Genomic DNA, 18482 nt, shown 5'->3' with positions numbered 1-18482 from the left:
TTCTGTGTTGTTATTGGCGGAGCTCTCTGCTATACGTCCACCTGATCCGCCATCTTGTTTGTTCTCAAAAATATATCATTTTTTTAATGATAAATTTATCATGATTTTAATGCAATGCTTTTAAACTGAGGAAGCTTATATATTAATTTGCATTATTAAATAGAATATTGATTGGGCTCTAGTTATATTGAGAAACTCAGACATCTCATTAAAAGCGCTTGAGATTTAAGGTCTTATGACATTCAGCTTTCTCTTTGAAGACTTTTAGGAAACAATTCAGTGACATGGGTATAATTTTGATACAAACTAAATTTACAGGTCCTGGACCTAGTGTGGTGTTGCAGGATAACACACTGGACCATAAGGTTGTTTTGAACCGCAAGCTTGGCAGTCAAATCCATTAGCTGCTCCTTGGAAACACCATGCAGGGTCACTATGAGTTAGATCTGACTCAACAGCACTTAACAACAACAAGTAGTTTTTGTGTAACTGCTAAAAGACCATTTCAAAATTAAAGTAATTTCATGTTCTTTTAAAAACAAAATTTTATTTCAGAAAGGGGCTTTAAAATGTTCGTGGAAGAATTCTTTCATCTTTTCAAAAATTCAGTTTTTCCACAAAAATTTTAAAGCCCACTCATATATTGTTTTGGGTAACAAGCAATCAGTTAATGAAATCAAATAAGCAACATTAGAATATTGCATCATTAAAAGAGTTAAAATTTCAAAAATTGACATACCATAATACAAATGTTAGAAAAATTTAACTTAAAGATCCAGTTTTCTTTTGTTGTTTACATGATTTCTTATCACCCAAAATGATATATGTTGTTGTTACATGCCATCGAGTTGGTTATAACTCATAGCAACCCTATATAGCAGCTGGTGGGTTTGAACTGCCAACCCTAACAGTTAACTTGTGTTTAGCAATCCACTTCTTATCCTATAGCACTGCACTAGGACTCCAAATGATATATGTTGTTGTTAAGTGCTGATGAGTCAGTTCTGATCCATAGCAACCCTGTATAGGGTTTCCTAGGAGTAGCTGGTGAGCTTGAGATGCCAACCTTGCTGTTCAAACCAACTTTTCAGTCCAGCCCATTAACCAACAGCACCACACCAGGACTATATGTTATTGTTGTTGTTGTTGTTAGGTGCCATCAACTCAGTACCGACTCACAGCGACCCTATGCACAACAGAACAAAATACTGCCCGGTCCTGGGCCAACCTCACAATTGGTGCCATGCTTGAGCCCATTGATGCTGCCACTTTGCCAGTCCATCTCGCTGGGGGTCTTCCTCTTTTTCTCTGACCCTCCACCTTACCAAACATGATATATGAGGGGACTTTAAAAACGTTTGTGAAAAATAGAATTAAAAGATAATCTAATTCTTCAGCAAACTTTTTGAAATCCTTTTATATAATAGTTTGTTTTGTTATGTGCTATCAAGTCAGTTCCAGCTCATAGTGACTCTGTATAGACTTTCTGAAGAGCAGCTGGTGGTTTAAACTGCCAACCTTGTGATTCACAGTCCAGTGACCAAGAGTCATAATAAATTATGCTAATGTTGAAATCCTGGTCTGGTGCTGTAGAATAAGCACTGGGCTACTAACCACAAGGCCCACGTGACGCCGACCAGTTACTCCTCAGAAACCCTCAACAGGGTTGTTATGAGTTGGAATTCACTCGATGGCACTAAACAGCAACAACAACAATACAGACATTGCTACTAACTGCCAACCTTGAGATTCAAATTACTTTGGGGTCCAAATGACCTTGGAGTCCAGATGACCTTGTGGTCTGGTGCTTATCCTAGAGTTTAAAAACTCTCTTGACACATTAACAACCCAAACATGCCATTTTGGGAACATCATTTCTGAATAGGGAGCATGGTGGTTCCATATGATAAGCAGTGTACTGCAAACTACAAAGTCTGTTCTTGAAGCCCACCAGCTGCTCCTCAGGAGAAAGATGAATTTTCCACTCCTGTGAAGATTTAAAACCTTGGAAACCCTAATAGGGTTGCTACAAGTCAGAACCGATTCAACGGCTCTAAACAAAAAAAAGAAATTCCTAAAGAAGTAACCAAAGATCTAAGTTATAATTTCTTCCAAATTTAGGGTTCTTTTGTTATTATTGTTAAGTGCCGTAGAGTCAGTTTCGACCCTCTAAGTTATAGTCTTATTTCTTTATTGCTTTGTAACTTTCAGTCCCATAGAGTTAATTAATTCAAGATTGTATATTTTTAAATCATTAAAATATAGGAAAATACCATAACATTGATAAGCTTTAAATAATCTTTTATTATTGTTTTGTAGAACCAGTCACTGAAACCACTTCACCTAAAAAACCAGAAGGATCATTTTATAGTAATTGCTATAATCCCTTTGAAGAGTTACAGACTGCACAGCATTTGAACCCATTTGATGAGCCAGATCCCTTTTTGACTATAAAGGATTCTCCTCCTCTGTCTACAAAAAGAAAAAATGTAAGGCCTGTGGACATGAGCAAGTACCTCTATGCTGATAGCTCTAAAACTGAAGAAGAATTGGATGAGTAAGTACATTTCAATTTGTTATCAATCATAGGTCATTCTCTAGATTAAAGAGATATTATTTCATTATAATTTTACATGAGTAAAAAGAGATGTGTATCTATGTTACTGTACAATTTACAAGTTAGTAGCTTACTCTTCCCCTATCTGAACTTCTATATTCCTAACCCTTGTACTCCCCAACACACCACCAATCACCAAAATGGTGTGTACACGCTTAACTAATAATTGCGGAGATGTGTTCTTGGAATCTCTTGGGATTCCAATTATATCTTCCAATAGAAACCATGTTATAAATGGCATCTAGGTATTTTCAGCTGACACTTCCATTATATTTTTGGTCGGTAATGAAAACCTAATAATTATTTATGAGGTTGATTTCGTGAGAAAATTTACTTAAGTGCTAAACAGTCATATCATAACATTCATAAATTAGGGACAATCTATATTTAGGGAACTCTGTGGCTCCATATGATGAGCAGTGAACTATAAACCACATGGTCAGCAGTTTAAGCCTACTAGTTTTTTTTGTGAAAGAAAGTTGCAGCTTTCTGCTTCCGAAAAGATTTACAGCCTCAGAAACCCTATACAGAGTCGATATGAGTCAGAACTGACACAGTGCTACTTAACAACAACAGCATTGTTTGTCTCACCAAGGCTATACTTTCCAACTGCTAATTCTTCCACTTTGCTTCCAACCTTTGCATTCTAATCCCCAGTAATTATCAATACATCTTGATTGCATGTTTGATCAATTTCAGACTGAAGAAGTTTGTAGAATTCTTCAATTTCTTCATCTCTGGCTTTAATGGTTGGTGCGCAAATTTGAATAATATTGGTATTAACTGGTCTTCTTTGTAGGTGTACAGATATTATCCTATCACAGGTAGCATGGTACTTAAAGACAGATCTTGATATGTTCTTTTTGATGATGAATGTGACTCCATTGCTCTTCAATTTGTTATTCCTGGCATAGTAAACCATGTGATTGTTTTAGATCCAAAATGTCTAATACCAGTCTATTTCAACTCACTAATGCCTAGGATATCAATGTTTATGCATTCCATTTCATTTTTGACAATTTTCAGTTTTCTTGGATGTATACGTCATACATTCCATGTTCCAGTTATTAATGGATGTTAACAGCTATTTCTTGTCATTTTGAGTTGTTCCCCCATCAGCAAATGAAGGTCCTGAACGCTTTATTTCATTCGTGTCATCATGGTAAACTCTACTTTGAAGACATCTCGTCTAAATTTAGAGACCTTCAAAAATGGAAAACACACACACAAAATGAATTTCGAGACCATCTGAAGAACAGATTTCATACGCTAGACACTAGTAACCGAAGACTAGAAGAATGATATTAGCTGGTCTTTCTTGTAGTTGTATGAATATTATCCTATCACAGATAGCATTGTACTTCAAGATAGATCGTGCAATATTCTTTTTTTTTTTGGCGATGAATGTGACGCCATTCCTCTTCAGTTTTTGTTCCTAGCATAGTAACCCGTATGATTGTCTGATTCAAAATTGTCAATACCAGTCCATTTCAGCTCACTAATGTTTAGTATCTACCACTCAGTTATTGGTTTATCAGACTGTAGTGGCTTGCATGTTGCCGTGATTCTGGAAGCTATACCATGGGTATTTTAAATACCTATAGGGTCAGCCACGGTGGACAGGTTTCATCTGAACTTCCAGACAAAGACAGACTAGGAAGAATGAGACACGGATTACTTCCAAATATTTAATCACTGAAAGCCTTATGAATATCATTGGAACATTGTCAGCATCAGATTATTCAATATTGAAACTTGATAAAGAATACCAGGATATTGTCAGATCATAGTGCTGGAAAATGAGTACCACAGGTTGGAAGACATTCAAAATATGACAGGGACGAGCTGTCTCCTCATAGTAGATTTGACCATGAAGACACGAATGAAATAAAGCCTTTGGAACCTGCATTTGCTGATAGGGAACAACAAAATGAAGAGAAATAGCTATAAATATTCATTAATAATTGAAATATGGAATGTCTGAAGTATGAATCTAGGAAAATTGGAAATTGTCAAAAATGAAATGGAGGCACCTTTTCCGCCCTGGGCCTGGAAGGGTGATGTGGTTGGGTCTTCACCAGCTTCACTATGTCTGCCATTTTCAATTTTCAGAGTCTGTTGAGTGTAATCTTGCTGCTTATATGTACCTGTGCTTATATCCGATCCTTGACACCCAGTATCCTGGACAGAAATAAAACTGGATTGTTGGGTACATTTTGGAACTGTGCCAGAATTGGTGAATGGAAGAGTCTTTATGTTGCAGTATGCTGCATAGTGATGGCCTTCAGCATCCTGTTCATACAGTAGCTTGGAAAAACTCTAGAATTTAACTGCCATCAGATTTCAATATGAAAAAGGACTTTGATGCAGAAAATAATGGAAAGAATGGTTAACCCTTTTATCTCTGAACATTGAGTGAGATGCATTTCCAGCTGCTGTTCTCCAGTTTTTTTATTGGACCAGTGTTCTCTATAAATCATCAAGATGTAACCATTTAATACTCAATGAGTTTAATATGTCTATAACAATCAACGTCAATATTGTCACTACAATATTACATTCTGCCAGTGTCATTCTGTTATATTAGATACCAATTTTTAGTGAGATATCTCTTGGGCATATATATAATAGAAAACAGAATTGGTAATTATTACTCAAGTTCCTTTCCTGTGATTTGTAAGTGATAAATCTTTATAGAATGAGACTTTTTTTTTTGGGACTACTTTTTTTTAATGGGGGAAAAATGGCTCAATGTATATGGGTAAGGATTGCATTCATATTTTATAATGCTTGCTTTTCCACTGGCCACACCATTTGAATTCATGTTAACCAGAGTAGCTCTCCCCTTAGGAAACTCTATAGTTTATTATAGACTTTTTAGCTAGGTAAAATAAGCCTGTATTTCTTAAGAAGGGAGATAAATGAGATGTGACTTCAGAGTTTTATTAGGAAAATGTTCATATTTAACATAACTTAAGACTAGTTTACTGTATAGTATGCTCTGGTCAAGTATAGAAAAATGCCTTGATTATAAATTTGACCAACTAATTATCTGTCTCTGAATAAGACTCCATTCTTAGAGTAAAAAGAACAAAATAGAACAATTACAATGATTCTATGTGTTTTTCATTATTTTAGTTTCAAGTCTTTGAAAATCAAATAACTGTCCCAAATTCAAACTGTATTTTTGTTTTGTTTTTTAAAAACAGCACTTTAAATCTAGTTTACATTTGTCTGTCCACTTGAACTGGAATCTGGTAGCTTTTGCTTTTGTACTTAGTAGGTGATGAAAAATAGTTTTCAAATATACTTATCGATATGCCTTGGGGGGGAGTGAAATGAAATAGAATGCATAAACATTGATATCCTAGGCATTAGTGAGCTGAAATAGACTGATATTAGCCATTTTGAGTCTGACAGTCACATGGTTTACTATGCCAAGAATGACAAATTGAAGAGCAATGACATCACGTTTATCATCAAAAAGATCATATCAAGATAGGATAATATCTGTACACCTACAAATAAGTTAATACCATTATATTCAAATGTATGCATCAACCACTAATGCCAGTGATGAAGAAATTGAAGAATTCTACTAAATTCTTCAATCTGAAGTTGATCAAACATGAAATCAAGATGTACTGATAATACTGGTAATCAGAATGCAAAGGTTGGAAGCAAAGAGCAAGGATCAATATTTGGAAAATATGGCCTTGGTGATAGAAATGATGCTGGAGATCACGTGATAGAATTTTGCAAGACCAATGACTTCTTCACTGCACCTACCTTTTTAAAACAACATAAAAGATGACTATACACATGGACTTCACCAAAAAGAATACACTGAAATCCAACTTATTTGACTACATCTGTGGCAAGAAATGGTGGGAAAGCACCATATCATCAGCCAAAACAAGGCTAAGGGCAGACTGTGGAACCAGACCATCAGTTGCTCATATGCAAATTCAGGCTGAAGATAAAATTAAACCAACCATGAAAGCCAAACTATGACCTTGAATATAACCCATGTGAATCTAGAGATCATTTGGAGAACAGATTTGATGTGTTAGACACTGAAGACTGAAGACCAGAAGAGTTATGGGATGACATCAAAAACAATACAGGAAGTAAGCAGGAAAAGACCAGAATGGATGTCAGAAGAGACTCTGAAGCTTGCTCACTAGCACAGACATGCTAAAGCAAATGGAATAAGTGAGGAGGTACAGGAACTGAAAAGAAAATTGCAAAGGACAATCCAGAAGACAAAGTCAAATACTATAGTGAAATGTACCAGGATGTAACCTGGAGTTAGAAAACCAAAATGGAAGAACATGCTCAGCATTTCTCAAACTGAGGGAACTAGAGTAAAAATACAACACTCTGCTTGCTATATTGAAGGATTCTATGGTCAAAATGTTGCATAATGCAGAAAGCATCAAAAGAAGATAGAAGGAATACACAGAGTCACTGTACCAAAAAAAAATGTTCGATGATGAATTATTCAAGAGGTAGCATATGATCAAGAGCTGGTTGTCCTGAAGGAATAATTCCAATGTGTATTGAAGGCATTGGCAAAGATCAAGGAATAGATGGAATACAAATTGAAATCATTCAACAACCCGATGCAGCACTGAATGCACTTACTCATTTCTGTTAAGAAATTTGGAAGACAGCTTCCTGGTCAAATGACTGGAAGAGATCCATATTTGTGCCCATTCCAAAGAGAGGTTACCCAACAGAATGCAGAAATCATTGGACAAATATCATTGATATTCCATAAGAGTAAAGTTTTACTAAAGGTAATACAAAAACAGCTGCAACTGTACATTGACAGAGAACTTCCGGAGGTTCAAGTTGGATTTAGAAGAGGATGTGAAATGGGGGATAGCATTGCTGATATCAGATGGATGTTGGCTGAAAGCAGAGAATACCAGAAAATGTTTGCCTCTGCTTTATTGACTACTTAAAGACTTTCTGTTGTGTGGATCATGACATGCTATGTACAGCATTGCGAAGAATAAGTTATTCTGAAACAATTGTGCTCATGATAAAACTGTACATACATAGACTAAGAAGCAGGTGTTTGAACAAAACAAGGAAATACCGAATGGTTTAAAATCAGGAAAGGTATGCACCAGTGTTGTAGTCATTCACCGTACTTACTCAGTCTGTATGCTGAGCAAATAATCCAAGAAGCTGGATTATATAAAGAAAAACATGCATCAGGTTTGGAGGAAGACTCATTAACAACCTGTGATATGCAGATAATACAACCTTGCTTGCTGGAAGGGAAGAAGACTTAAAATACTTACTGATGAAGACCAAAGACCACAGACTTCAGCATGGGTTGCATCTCAATGAAAAGAACACAAAATTCCTCAGCACTGGACCACTAAACAACATCCATATAAATGGAGAAAAGATTGACGTTGTTAAAGACTTCATTTTTCTTATATCAACCATCAACACTTGTGGAAGCAGTAGTCAAGAAATCAAAGGATGTATTGCACTGGTTAAATCTGCCACACAAAAGATCTTTAAAGCATTCAAGAGCAAAGATGTCAGTTTGAGGACTAAGATGTTCCTTACCCAAGCCATGGTATTTTTAATAACCTGTTATGTATGGGAAAGTTGGAGAGTGAATAAGGAATACCATAGAAGCATTGATATATTTTATTTAAGGTATTGGAGAAAAGTATTGAAAGTACCATGGACTGCTAAAAGAACTAAAAGATGTTTGTTGGAAGAAGTACATGGTATCAGGAGGGACCAGTCCCTGGAGAAGGATATCATATTTGGTAAAGTGAAGGGTTAGAGAGAATCCAATGAGATGGATTGGCACAGTGGCAACTGCAATGGGCTCAGGCATAGCAACAATTGTGAGTTTGACTCAGGACTGAGCATTGTTTTTTTCTGCTGTACATAAGGTCGCTATGAGTCGGTACCAACTTGATGGCACCTAGCATCAACAACAACATGCCCCAAAACAAAACAATTTTTTCTTCAAACACTATGAAAATGAAAATGCAAGCCATAGTTATGTAAATTATAGTTGCCAAACACATAGCTGACAAAAGACTTCTATACAGAATATATAGAAAAAAACACTTAGTAATAAGACAAACTGAATTTTTTAAAAAAGATGTGAAAATGAATTTTCCCAAAGTTAGATAAGAGTGGGTAATAAGTGTATGAAAAGCTGATCGGTATCATTAGTCATCAAGAGAATGCAGTTAACAAGGGAACTGATTCATGAGGCAGTAAAGATGGGCATCCTCAGTTAGGCTTGCTGATCACACTGGAAATTCTGCCAGTTTTTTTTCTCCAACTGCCTTTTCCTGGTGCACTATGACTCAGTCATTCTCCTCAAGCATGTGGTGCTGTTGTAGAGCCGCTCCAAGTCTACTTGTGGAGAGTGGCGGCACATGCTGACCTCCAAGGGACAGCGCTATGTCTGAAAGAGCTTCCTACTGGATGCCTACAAACAGATGAAATTAGGTGAAGATACACCTAATTCCAGTGTGGTGCATATCTCCAATTCTGAAGGAGGTGACAAGAGTGGAAATGGTGCCCAGGAAAAGACAGCTGACAGAGCAAAATGGCATCTTCTTGACTTTGCCAGCCTTGAGCGACCACTAGTGGTCAACTTTGGCTCAGCCACTTGACCTCCTTTTACTAGCCAACTGCCAGCCTTCAGCAAACTGATGGAAGAGTTCTCTTCAGTGGCTGACTTCCTGTTGGTCTCTATTGATGAGGCTCATCCTTCAGATGGTTGGGTGGTGCCTGGGGACTCCTCTTTGTCTTTTGAGGTGAAGAAGCACTGGAACCAGGAGGAACTATGCGCAGCAGCTCACAAGCTTCTGGAGCATTTCTCCTTGCTGCCCCAGTGTTGTGTTGTTGCTGATACAATGCCAGTGTAGCATATTGGGTAGCCTTTGGTCATGTGTGCATTGTGCAGAGACAGAAAACTGCGTATCTGGGAGGAAATGGTCCCGTCTGCTATAATGCTATAATATTCAAGAAGTGCAGCGTTGACTAGAGAAGAATTTCAGTAAGAGATAATCAAGATTAGCTGGTTAAATAGAGCTTATTGTTTTAAAATATGTAAACAAAGAAAACTAAGAACTGAATTCTTTTTTTCAACTAAATCCCATTGCATCACTGAAAGACAAGAATTTACATACATATCAGAAGAACATCAATCAATACTTATTCACCATTCAAATGATGTTTGGCTAAATAGCAGCCCTATCCCTCTCTTCCTAGAGAAAAACCTTCAGTGAAAAGATCTCAAGATGGAGAAGAAGAAACTCTTATTTAGCACGTGCTCATTTTGCCTTGAGAAGGCAAAGATACAACTGATGAATGCTTTGGGACAAGAAGAAAAAAACTAAAGAATTGCTATTTTAGGAATACTTACCTATGCTAGGATAAGGGATATCACTTAGATATTATTCAGCATGGATAGTACTGAAGTGGGAACTCTCATATACCTACTCATGATGAATCCTTGAGCTCAGGCCATGTGGTTAGTTAGGACTTTGGTGTTTATTTAACATGTTATTGTAGTTTCTCCTGTTCAGGTTTTTAGTATGCCAATTCTGTATGCCAACCTAAATGCCTGAAATTAACAAGTGTACTTATAGTTACCAAGAATTATCCTTTAACCTGGAGATTTAGAATGATCATGTGAGGTCTGAGAGTTACCTTCTAGACAATTGGAGAAACAGAAGTAAATCAAATTTATAAGCTGAGAAAGAGGATGTCAACAGATTAGGAGGGTTCATAAAGCCTTGAAACTGTAGAGAGTGGGCCTAATTTATTAGCCACAGAAGTACATAAACATAAGTAAGCCTTGAAAAGAAGCTCAACTAAACATAGCATGTAGTATACACATGTAAAAATGTGTTTACTATATACTCTTAGATTACAGGAGAGAGGGGGATTGAAAGGAAAGAAAAGCATACTTTTATTATTTGTGTTTATCAGTTATTGGCAGAAATAATTTTTTGAAACATGAACATTTTGTATTTATTATACTCCATGATACCTATTAAAGGTAAAACCAGTAGATCAAGAGAAAAAAAGAGAGAATGCAATTAAAACCGCATTAAGATACCACTGCACACCCATTCAATGACTGAATTTTTACTTAACTTTTTATTGTGATTTGTGTGAAACATAGTAAATTCATACATATTTTGTTTCATGACATGGATTTCAGTCCCCACAATGTAACAGCACTCATCCTACTTTCTCCCTGTGTTTTCCATTTACATTTGTCTATACTTCCTATCTATCCCTGCCTAGCTCTCTCCCTAGGACAATGCTGCCCTTTTGATCTCCTATGGTTGATTGTTTTAAGGAATGTGTGTCTCCCTGGTGTAATTGTTTGCCGTGTAGGCCTGTCTACTGTTTGACTGAAAGTTGAGCCATAGGAGTGCGTTCAGTTTCAGGTTTGAAGGTTGTCTGAGGGCCATAGTCTGGAGTTTCAGCAGTCTCTGTCAGACTAGAAAGCCTTGCCTTTTTTATGATTTTGAGTTTTGTTCCTCTTTTTTCTTCTACAATTAGAGTGGAGGTTTAAAACCAGCACCATCTAGATCTCTTGGTCTCCAGGTCATGGATGCTGAGGTTTGTGTGGTCCAGTAGTCCTTTTGACTAATTGTTTCCATGCATCTTTGGTTTTCTTCACTCATTTTTGCTCCAGATAGGGAGAAACCAATGGCTGTGCCTTTGATAGCCACTTGCAAACTTTTAACACTCCATTCACTCTACTCATCAAAGTAGAATATGTAACATTTTCTTTGTGAACTATGTTCTGTCAACTAACCTCGATGTTCTCTGCCCTTCCAGTGACTAAATTTTAAAATACTGGCTATACCAAGTATTGTGGAGTCACTGAAACTCTTCATAGAATGCAAAGAGCTCTAAATGGTGCAATAACTATAGAAACAATTTGACAGTTGCTGAAAAAGCTAAGCATATATTTATTTAACCCAGCCATTCCATTCCTAGATATTTACCCAAGAGAAATGAAAGCATATGTCTACAAAAAGACTTCCACATGAATATTCTTATAGTGTGCAATAACCCCCAAATAGAATTAACCTAAATGTCAATCAACAGACTAATGGATTTTTAAAAAAATTGTGATATATCCAGACAATGAAATACTACTCAGTCATAAAAAAGAGCAGACTGTTAATATAAATAACTATATGGATGAATCTGCGATTTATGCTGAGTGAAAGAAGCAAAATTTAAACAAACAGTGCCTACTGTATGTTGTTATTGTTAAGTGCCATCAAGTTGGGTCCAACTTATAGCAACCCTGTTATAGGGTTTCTAAGGAGCAGCCGGTGAACTTGAACTGCCGACCTTGTGGTTCAAAACAATATTGCAGTCCAGCGCATTAACCTGCAGCACCATACCACTCTAGAAAATGCAAAAATCTATAGTGAATGAAGGAAAATTGATCATTGGTTGCCTAAGATCAAAGGTGAAGGAAGAGATGGATTTCAAAAGATCACAAGGAAACTTTTTTGGGGGGGCTGGAAATATTTATTATCTTGATTTATTTTCTGACATTTTGCATTAACAACACATTATTTATTATCTGACATTTTGCATTAACAACACATATCTGATTAGTAATGAACACCCAGGTACAATTCAAGAATACCACTGCCTGTGGTGATTAAGGTTATGTGTCAACTTATCTAGGCCATGATTCTCAGTGGTTTGGTAGTTGTTTAATAATGTAGTCATCCTTCATTTTGTGATCTGATTTGGTTAGCCTCCATTTTCTCATACTGTTTTGATCTTTGGAACCTAACCATGTTGATTAAGTGAGAACTAAATATATATAAAAACCCATCAAATCATACACTGTAAAGGCATGAGACGTTAACTGTATTTCAATTATATCTTTTAAAAAGAATTTTTTTTAAATGACAACCATCTTTATTAATAAAAATATTGAGCAATTCTCTGTGTGGAATTTTGGGCCTCAAGGTTTCTTGGATACAAATAATTAGTGTGGTGTGAGTCCTGGTGTGTTGCTGTGGGTTAATGCGCAGGACTGCAAAGTCATTTTGGACTGCAAGGTCCTGGTTCAAACCCACCAGCTCCTCCTCAGAAACCCTATACAGGGTTGCTATGATTTGGAATCAACTCAGTGGCACTTAACAACAAGTATCTATAAAGGAATCCAGTGTGGCACTGCAAGGTAAACACTGGATTGTTAATCACAAGGTCATCAGTTCAAACCTACCAGGTGCTCCTTGGAAACCCTATAATGGGTCTCTATAAGTCGGAACTGGAGTGATGGCATTAACAACAATGACTTTGTTAACAACAATGTTTATAAAATTTTTAAAAACTTAAGAGTGATCATTCACATGTTTAATTGTTCTGAGGCTATGTCGGTCCTTTCTTTTCATGAAAATACTTGCACTTTAGTGTATTATATCTTGGAAAAACATGTATTCCTTCAAAAATGCAGTTTACCATCGTGTACTATGGATGGAGCTTGAAGACAGCATGCTGAGTGAATAAGCCGATCACGAAAGGACAAATGCTGTATTACTTAACTTATATAAAAAGATCAAAGGCAAATGTATGAGACCAAAGTTTATTAGTGGTTACTAAGGACAAGAGGGATGGAGAAAGGGACTTAATAATGATGGAAAATACAGTTTTATAGTGGTAGGATTGCACAGCCAATTAGTGTAATTGCTGTCAATAAGGTACACATTTGAAAAAGTTGTGAGGTAGATGTTTTTGTAACAATGACAACAACAAAAAAGAGGCTGCTTAAATGCAACCAAACCAACTTCTCATGGGATTTGATTCCTTGATTTGGTGGGTTAGAACATAGTTTTATGGAATATACTAAATAATTGACTTAATAATGTATTTAGCACATTTGTTCTACTTCTTAGTTCTTTATGTAGTGCTTATGGTCTTAAAAGCTTACAGGTAGCCATCCAAGTCACAACAATTTGGTCTCTATTTACCTGGAGCAACAGAGGAAGAAGAAGAGTCAGTAATAGGAGGAAGATATGGAATATTTGGTTAATTGCTTCCATGAGCAACCGCCTCCTTTGCCATGAGACCTAAAGAATTCAGTGGTGCATTATTACCATTAATGAGCATTTTGATTAATGATTCCATAGAACAGAATGTTGAAGTCTCAAGGACTCTAGACTTTATGGAGCCATGGAATGTGGATGAGTACCTGAAGGTATTGCACTGAGATAATCTTTGAACCTTAAGCCAGAAGTGTCCCCTGAAGTCATTTGAACTTGAACAATACAAACATTAGGCTCTTTTAAGAACTATCTATATAGGATCAGATCGACAGCAGCAACTTCAAAGACTATATAGGACCCATCAGGGGAAGTGAGTTTATGTTAATTAAAGAGGACAACTCAGAAAAGGAGAGTGAGAATAGTTGCACAAGAAGAATTTAGTCAGTGTCACTAAATTGTACATGTTGTCATGGTTTATAAGTGCCATTGAATCAGCTCTGATCCATAGTGACCCTGTATAGGGTTTCAGAGGATCGGCTAGTAAGTTTGAACTGCCAACCTTGCAGTTCAAATCAACTTTGCAATCCAGCTCATTAACCCACAGCACCATACCAGGCCTCCAATTGTTCATGTAGAAACTGTTAAATTGTTATATATTTTGCTGTATATTATACTCAAACAACAATTAAATTGATAAATTTTAGGAAAAATAACGCATAGTTCAAAAGTCTTTCAAAATCTGGTATATGTGGATTGAGAAGGGAATAAAAAGATTTCTCACATGAAGGTATATACATTGGGTTGCTAACCACAGGGTTGGCAATTCAAATCCACCAACTGCTCTGCGGGAGAAACTTGAGACTTTCTGGTCCCATGAAGATTTACAGCCTTGGAAAGCCTATACAAGATCACTGAATTAGAATTCACCAAGTAGCTTTGGGTTATAATGGCAATGTGTACAATAAGCACTGGACTGCTAGCCACAAGGTCAACAGTTCAAACCCATCAACTGCGCTTTGTACTACTATAAAGATTTACACCCTCAGAAACCCTACACAGGTTTGTTAATGAGTCGAAATTTATTAAGCTCTGATTTCTTAGCAGACACCATGCAGACAAGAAGACGATGGAATGACATATATAAAATTCTGAAAGAAAAAGATTGCTACCCAAGAATTCTATATCCAGAAAAAAATGTTCCTCAAACATACACAAAATTAGGTCCTTTCCAGGTTAACATAAATTAAAGGAGTTTGTAAAAAACCAAACCAAACTTACAAAAATTACTAAAGGGCATTTTTTGGACAGAGAATCAGCAACAGCAGACAATAAACTGAGACTAATGTAAATGACAATATCACCTAGACGGAACCCAAATATGGAAACATTCAAAGAAAAACTGAAAATAGAGAACCAGAGATATAGTTGTAACAATAAGAACAACAACAAAGTAAAAATAGGGAATGATGTAGTTACAGAACTTCCAAATGAACAGAAATTCAAGTACATTACAAGAAAAACAAAACAAAACTTGTCTGTAATCTTAAAAACCACACCAAGTTATTTCTAGCCCTAGCCCAACTCTAAGCCAAACACTAACCCTAGAATAAGCCTAGCCATAGTCCTAGCCCTAAGCCTCACTCCTTACTCCTACCTACCCCATCCCTCCCTCCACCAAAATAAATAATCAAATTCCAAACCCAGAGGTTTTTTTTCTTCAGTACTAATTGATAATTAATTGATAACTAGAGTCCTGGTGTGGCACTGTGAGTTAATGTGCCAGACTGCAAAGTCATTTGAACCAGAAGGCCAGGAGTTCAAGCTCCCCAGTCGCTCCTCAGAAACCCTACACAGGATAGCTATGGATCAGAACTGACTCAATGGCACTTAATAACAACAACAATTGATAACTAAACAGGAGCTGAAAAACTGGCTCAGATTTTTCTAAAGTATTATATTTCTTTTTGAAATAGCTAATCAAAATAAAATTACTCATGGGTGGTGTAGGTGCTGAGTAATAGCCACACACCTAGATTATTTTAATGTAAATTGTTTGAATGTAAATGCAAACTTTAAGTACTAGCATTCAGTCATTCCAAGATGTATGAGCATTACACAATACATACACACCCTGTGCTTTCCAATTAACAAGTTAAAGAGACATCTTATGTTTGCTTAAACTTTTAAAATGCCTTAATAAAAACTAAAATCAGAATCATTGGGTGTTTCCCTTTAACCATTCTTTTTCTACATGAAAGTCATAGTCTTTATAAACAGTTTCTCATGAGTAAAGAGCATTTGAAATTCCTCAATCATCTGGGGTTACCAGTAGGAGCCTATAAACACTGCAGCATTTTAGTAGGCACATACACACAAATCTTAAACATGGCACATCAGACGATGTGTGAGTCTGGAAAGAACTCTGTATTAATTGCTTGTTTGATATTTGGCATCTTTTTTCTGCAATATATGTAGATTCAACTTCAGTAGCAGAAATCTTCAAAAATTTATTCTTAATTCAATAATAAACTTATGACCTTTCATCAAGTGAAAATCTTTCATGACTCATCTCCCATTGCCAAATTCTTCCTGGATCCTGTAACATAAAGCTATCATAAATAAGTAGTGATGATTCCTTTGATGTATAAAACAACCTTCAGTGCCTCAGCAAATCAGTCAGCACCAAGAGAAAGTATACACCCTGCAGTGTTTTTAGCACGAGTCTTATACACTTAGCACCCTTATGGGTTTCTCAGTTTTGTTTTTTTTAAAATATTTGGGTATTGGTTCAACCATTCTAGTTTATATAGCAAGAATGGAAACTGATAAAATAATAATATTTATTTAGAATACTTATGAAGTGACTTTTGAGTCCAAGCATAAAATCATTTTTGGCATAGTTGTGTGTCAACGTAGTTTCTCAAATCAGTTAGTCTAATGGAAAACATGAACATCAGTCTCCTTGACTCTAAGACAAGAAGAACTCGATGGTACCCAGCTACCACTAACAACTGCTCTGAAAGGGATTACATTCGAAGGTCCTGAATAGAGTGAGATAAAATGTACAACAAAACTCCAAATTATTTTGTGAAAAAAGACCAAGTTTATTGGTCAGGAAGAGATCGGTGGAATTTGAGATGATGACCCTTGACCACCGTTCAAGTATGAAAAGGAAATCGTGGCCCAATTTTCAGCCAAGCAGCAGATAGATTATAAGGGAGACAACAACACTAGTAAGGTATGCTCACCTTGGAATGGTCAGTCATTCAAAATCAATAGGGCAATGTTTATCTAAGGACAAAGTTAAGAAGGGATGATAAGATGGGTGAAATGGAAACCAGAAACACAGGGAAGAAGCAGGATAACTGTTGTTGCATGGAGAGGAGTGCTATCATTGAAATGAAACAAAGTGTATGATTTGTTGACTGTAAAACTAATAACCTTGTCTGTAAACTTTCACTCAATTCACAATAAAAAGGGTCTTCTGGTTTTTTTGTAAAAAGAGGTCTTCTACAGCGGATTTACCTAATGTAATGTGTTGTTTAATTTCCTGACTGCTGCTTTCATGAGCATTGATTGTGGATCCAAGCAAAATAAAAACTTTGACAGCTTTTCCAAAGAGACATAGGTTTTAAAAGCAAAGGAAAAAAACTGCAGATTTATCTATAACCTTGCTTCATATTATGTTATTTTTTTTCAGTTTTATTTTTGTTGTTAATTCTATTCCTAGTGAACTTTTACCCTCTCATTCTTTTCCTGAATGAGCTATTTTCTAAACAATGAATGAATGTCATTTAAAATTATTTTAGATAATTTTCTACTTCCTTAATCTTATTGATGAATTTTCAACTAATAATGAATTAATGATATAACCAATCTATTTCTCAAGTACATAGTACAAGGATAAGAGTAAGTCTTGTTTACTCAAATGATGTGGAAAACCCTGAAATAGATTATTCAAAAGATAGATGATCAGAAAAAATGTGCAAATTGTGTTAATTCCTTAAAGAATTTTTCCTTTCTTAAACTATTTTAAGTATTTTTAAATGCATTGATTTAAAAATACTTAAATTATACAAGTCTTTGAAGTTATTATAAGGAAGGGCTAAGCATTCATATGTATATAAGAGATTTCAGATATACTTCCTGCTCATCCTTTTTTAATAGCATTTTTTAAATTGAAATATATTTCACGTAACATAGAATTCATCATTTTAAAGTATACACTTGAGTGATGTTTGTTGTACTCAGTATGTACTACAACCATCAGTAGCATGTAATGCTAGAACATTTCCGTTACTCCAAAAAGAAACTCTGTACCTGTTATCAATTTGTCTGAATTTCTCCTTCTCCCTCTCCTGGTAGTTACTAATCTTTCTGTTTGTGTGGATTTAACTTTACTGGAAATTTCTTATCTATAGACTCCTACCTTGTTCAAGGTTTCTTGAAAAGTAGGAAATTTAGTTTTAACCTGAAAAAATTGAGCATTCACACATACAGTCTTACCAGTGTGAATGAATGAAGGGAAAAAATGAAGTTGTCAAGGATTTCATTCTACTTACATCAACAATAAAAATTCATGGACATACAGCCAAGAAGTCAAATGACATACTGCATTGAACAAATCTTCAGCAAAAGACCTTTAAACTTTTTTTTTTTTTATTGATAGATTTTTTTTTTCTTAAATGTTTTATTGTGAATTATGTGACAGTTTACATGGGAGAACATTAGTTTTACATTCATTCTATCGTATATAGTTTCATTGCCATGGTTACAATCCCCTCCATGCAATCCTTCCCCCGTGCCCCCCAGGTCTTCAGCACACAGTC

The 18482-nt window shown here is 35.9% G+C and overlaps 3 protein-coding genes across 5 annotated transcripts in view; all 3 read left to right on the top strand.

The window, feature by feature from the left end:
* EHBP1 (EH domain binding protein 1) overlaps window positions 1–18482 on the top strand; it is a 529253-nt gene that overhangs the window by 266394 nt on the left and 244377 nt on the right. For all 3 annotated transcript variants that reach the window (XM_006862974.1, XM_006862972.1, XM_006862973.1), the window contains one exon: window positions 2320–2557. In XM_006862974.1, coding sequence (XP_006863036.1) covers window positions 2320–2557 — 238 coding nt within the window. The remainder of the gene's footprint in view (window positions 1–2319; window positions 2558–18482) is intronic.
* Window positions 4706–4924, top strand: LOC102838955 (protein kish-A-like). Its single transcript, XM_006862971.1, has one exon. The coding sequence runs from the start codon at window positions 4706–4708 to the stop codon at window positions 4922–4924; it is 219 nt and encodes a 72-aa protein (XP_006863033.1).
* LOC102816476 (type II iodothyronine deiodinase-like) lies at window positions 6246–9700 on the top strand. The gene is given in 5 exon segments (XM_006862986.1): window positions 6246–6273; window positions 8905–8936; window positions 8938–9523; window positions 9526–9623; window positions 9626–9700. Coding segments are annotated over 5 exon segments (819 nt in total).

The sequence above is a fragment of the Chrysochloris asiatica genome, unplaced genomic scaffold, assembly GCF_000296735.1.
Source record: "Chrysochloris asiatica unplaced genomic scaffold, ChrAsi1.0 scaffold00052, whole genome shotgun sequence".
Classification (NCBI taxonomy): Eukaryota; Metazoa; Chordata; class Mammalia; order Afrosoricida; family Chrysochloridae; genus Chrysochloris; species Chrysochloris asiatica.
This window is presented reverse-complemented; position numbering and strand designations above follow the sequence as displayed.

Excerpts from the sequence above, each read along its gene's own strand:
- LOC102838955 (XM_006862971.1), top strand. The coding sequence starts at position 4,706 with ATGTCTGCCATTTTCAATTTTCAGAGTCTGTTGAGTGTAATCTTGCTG.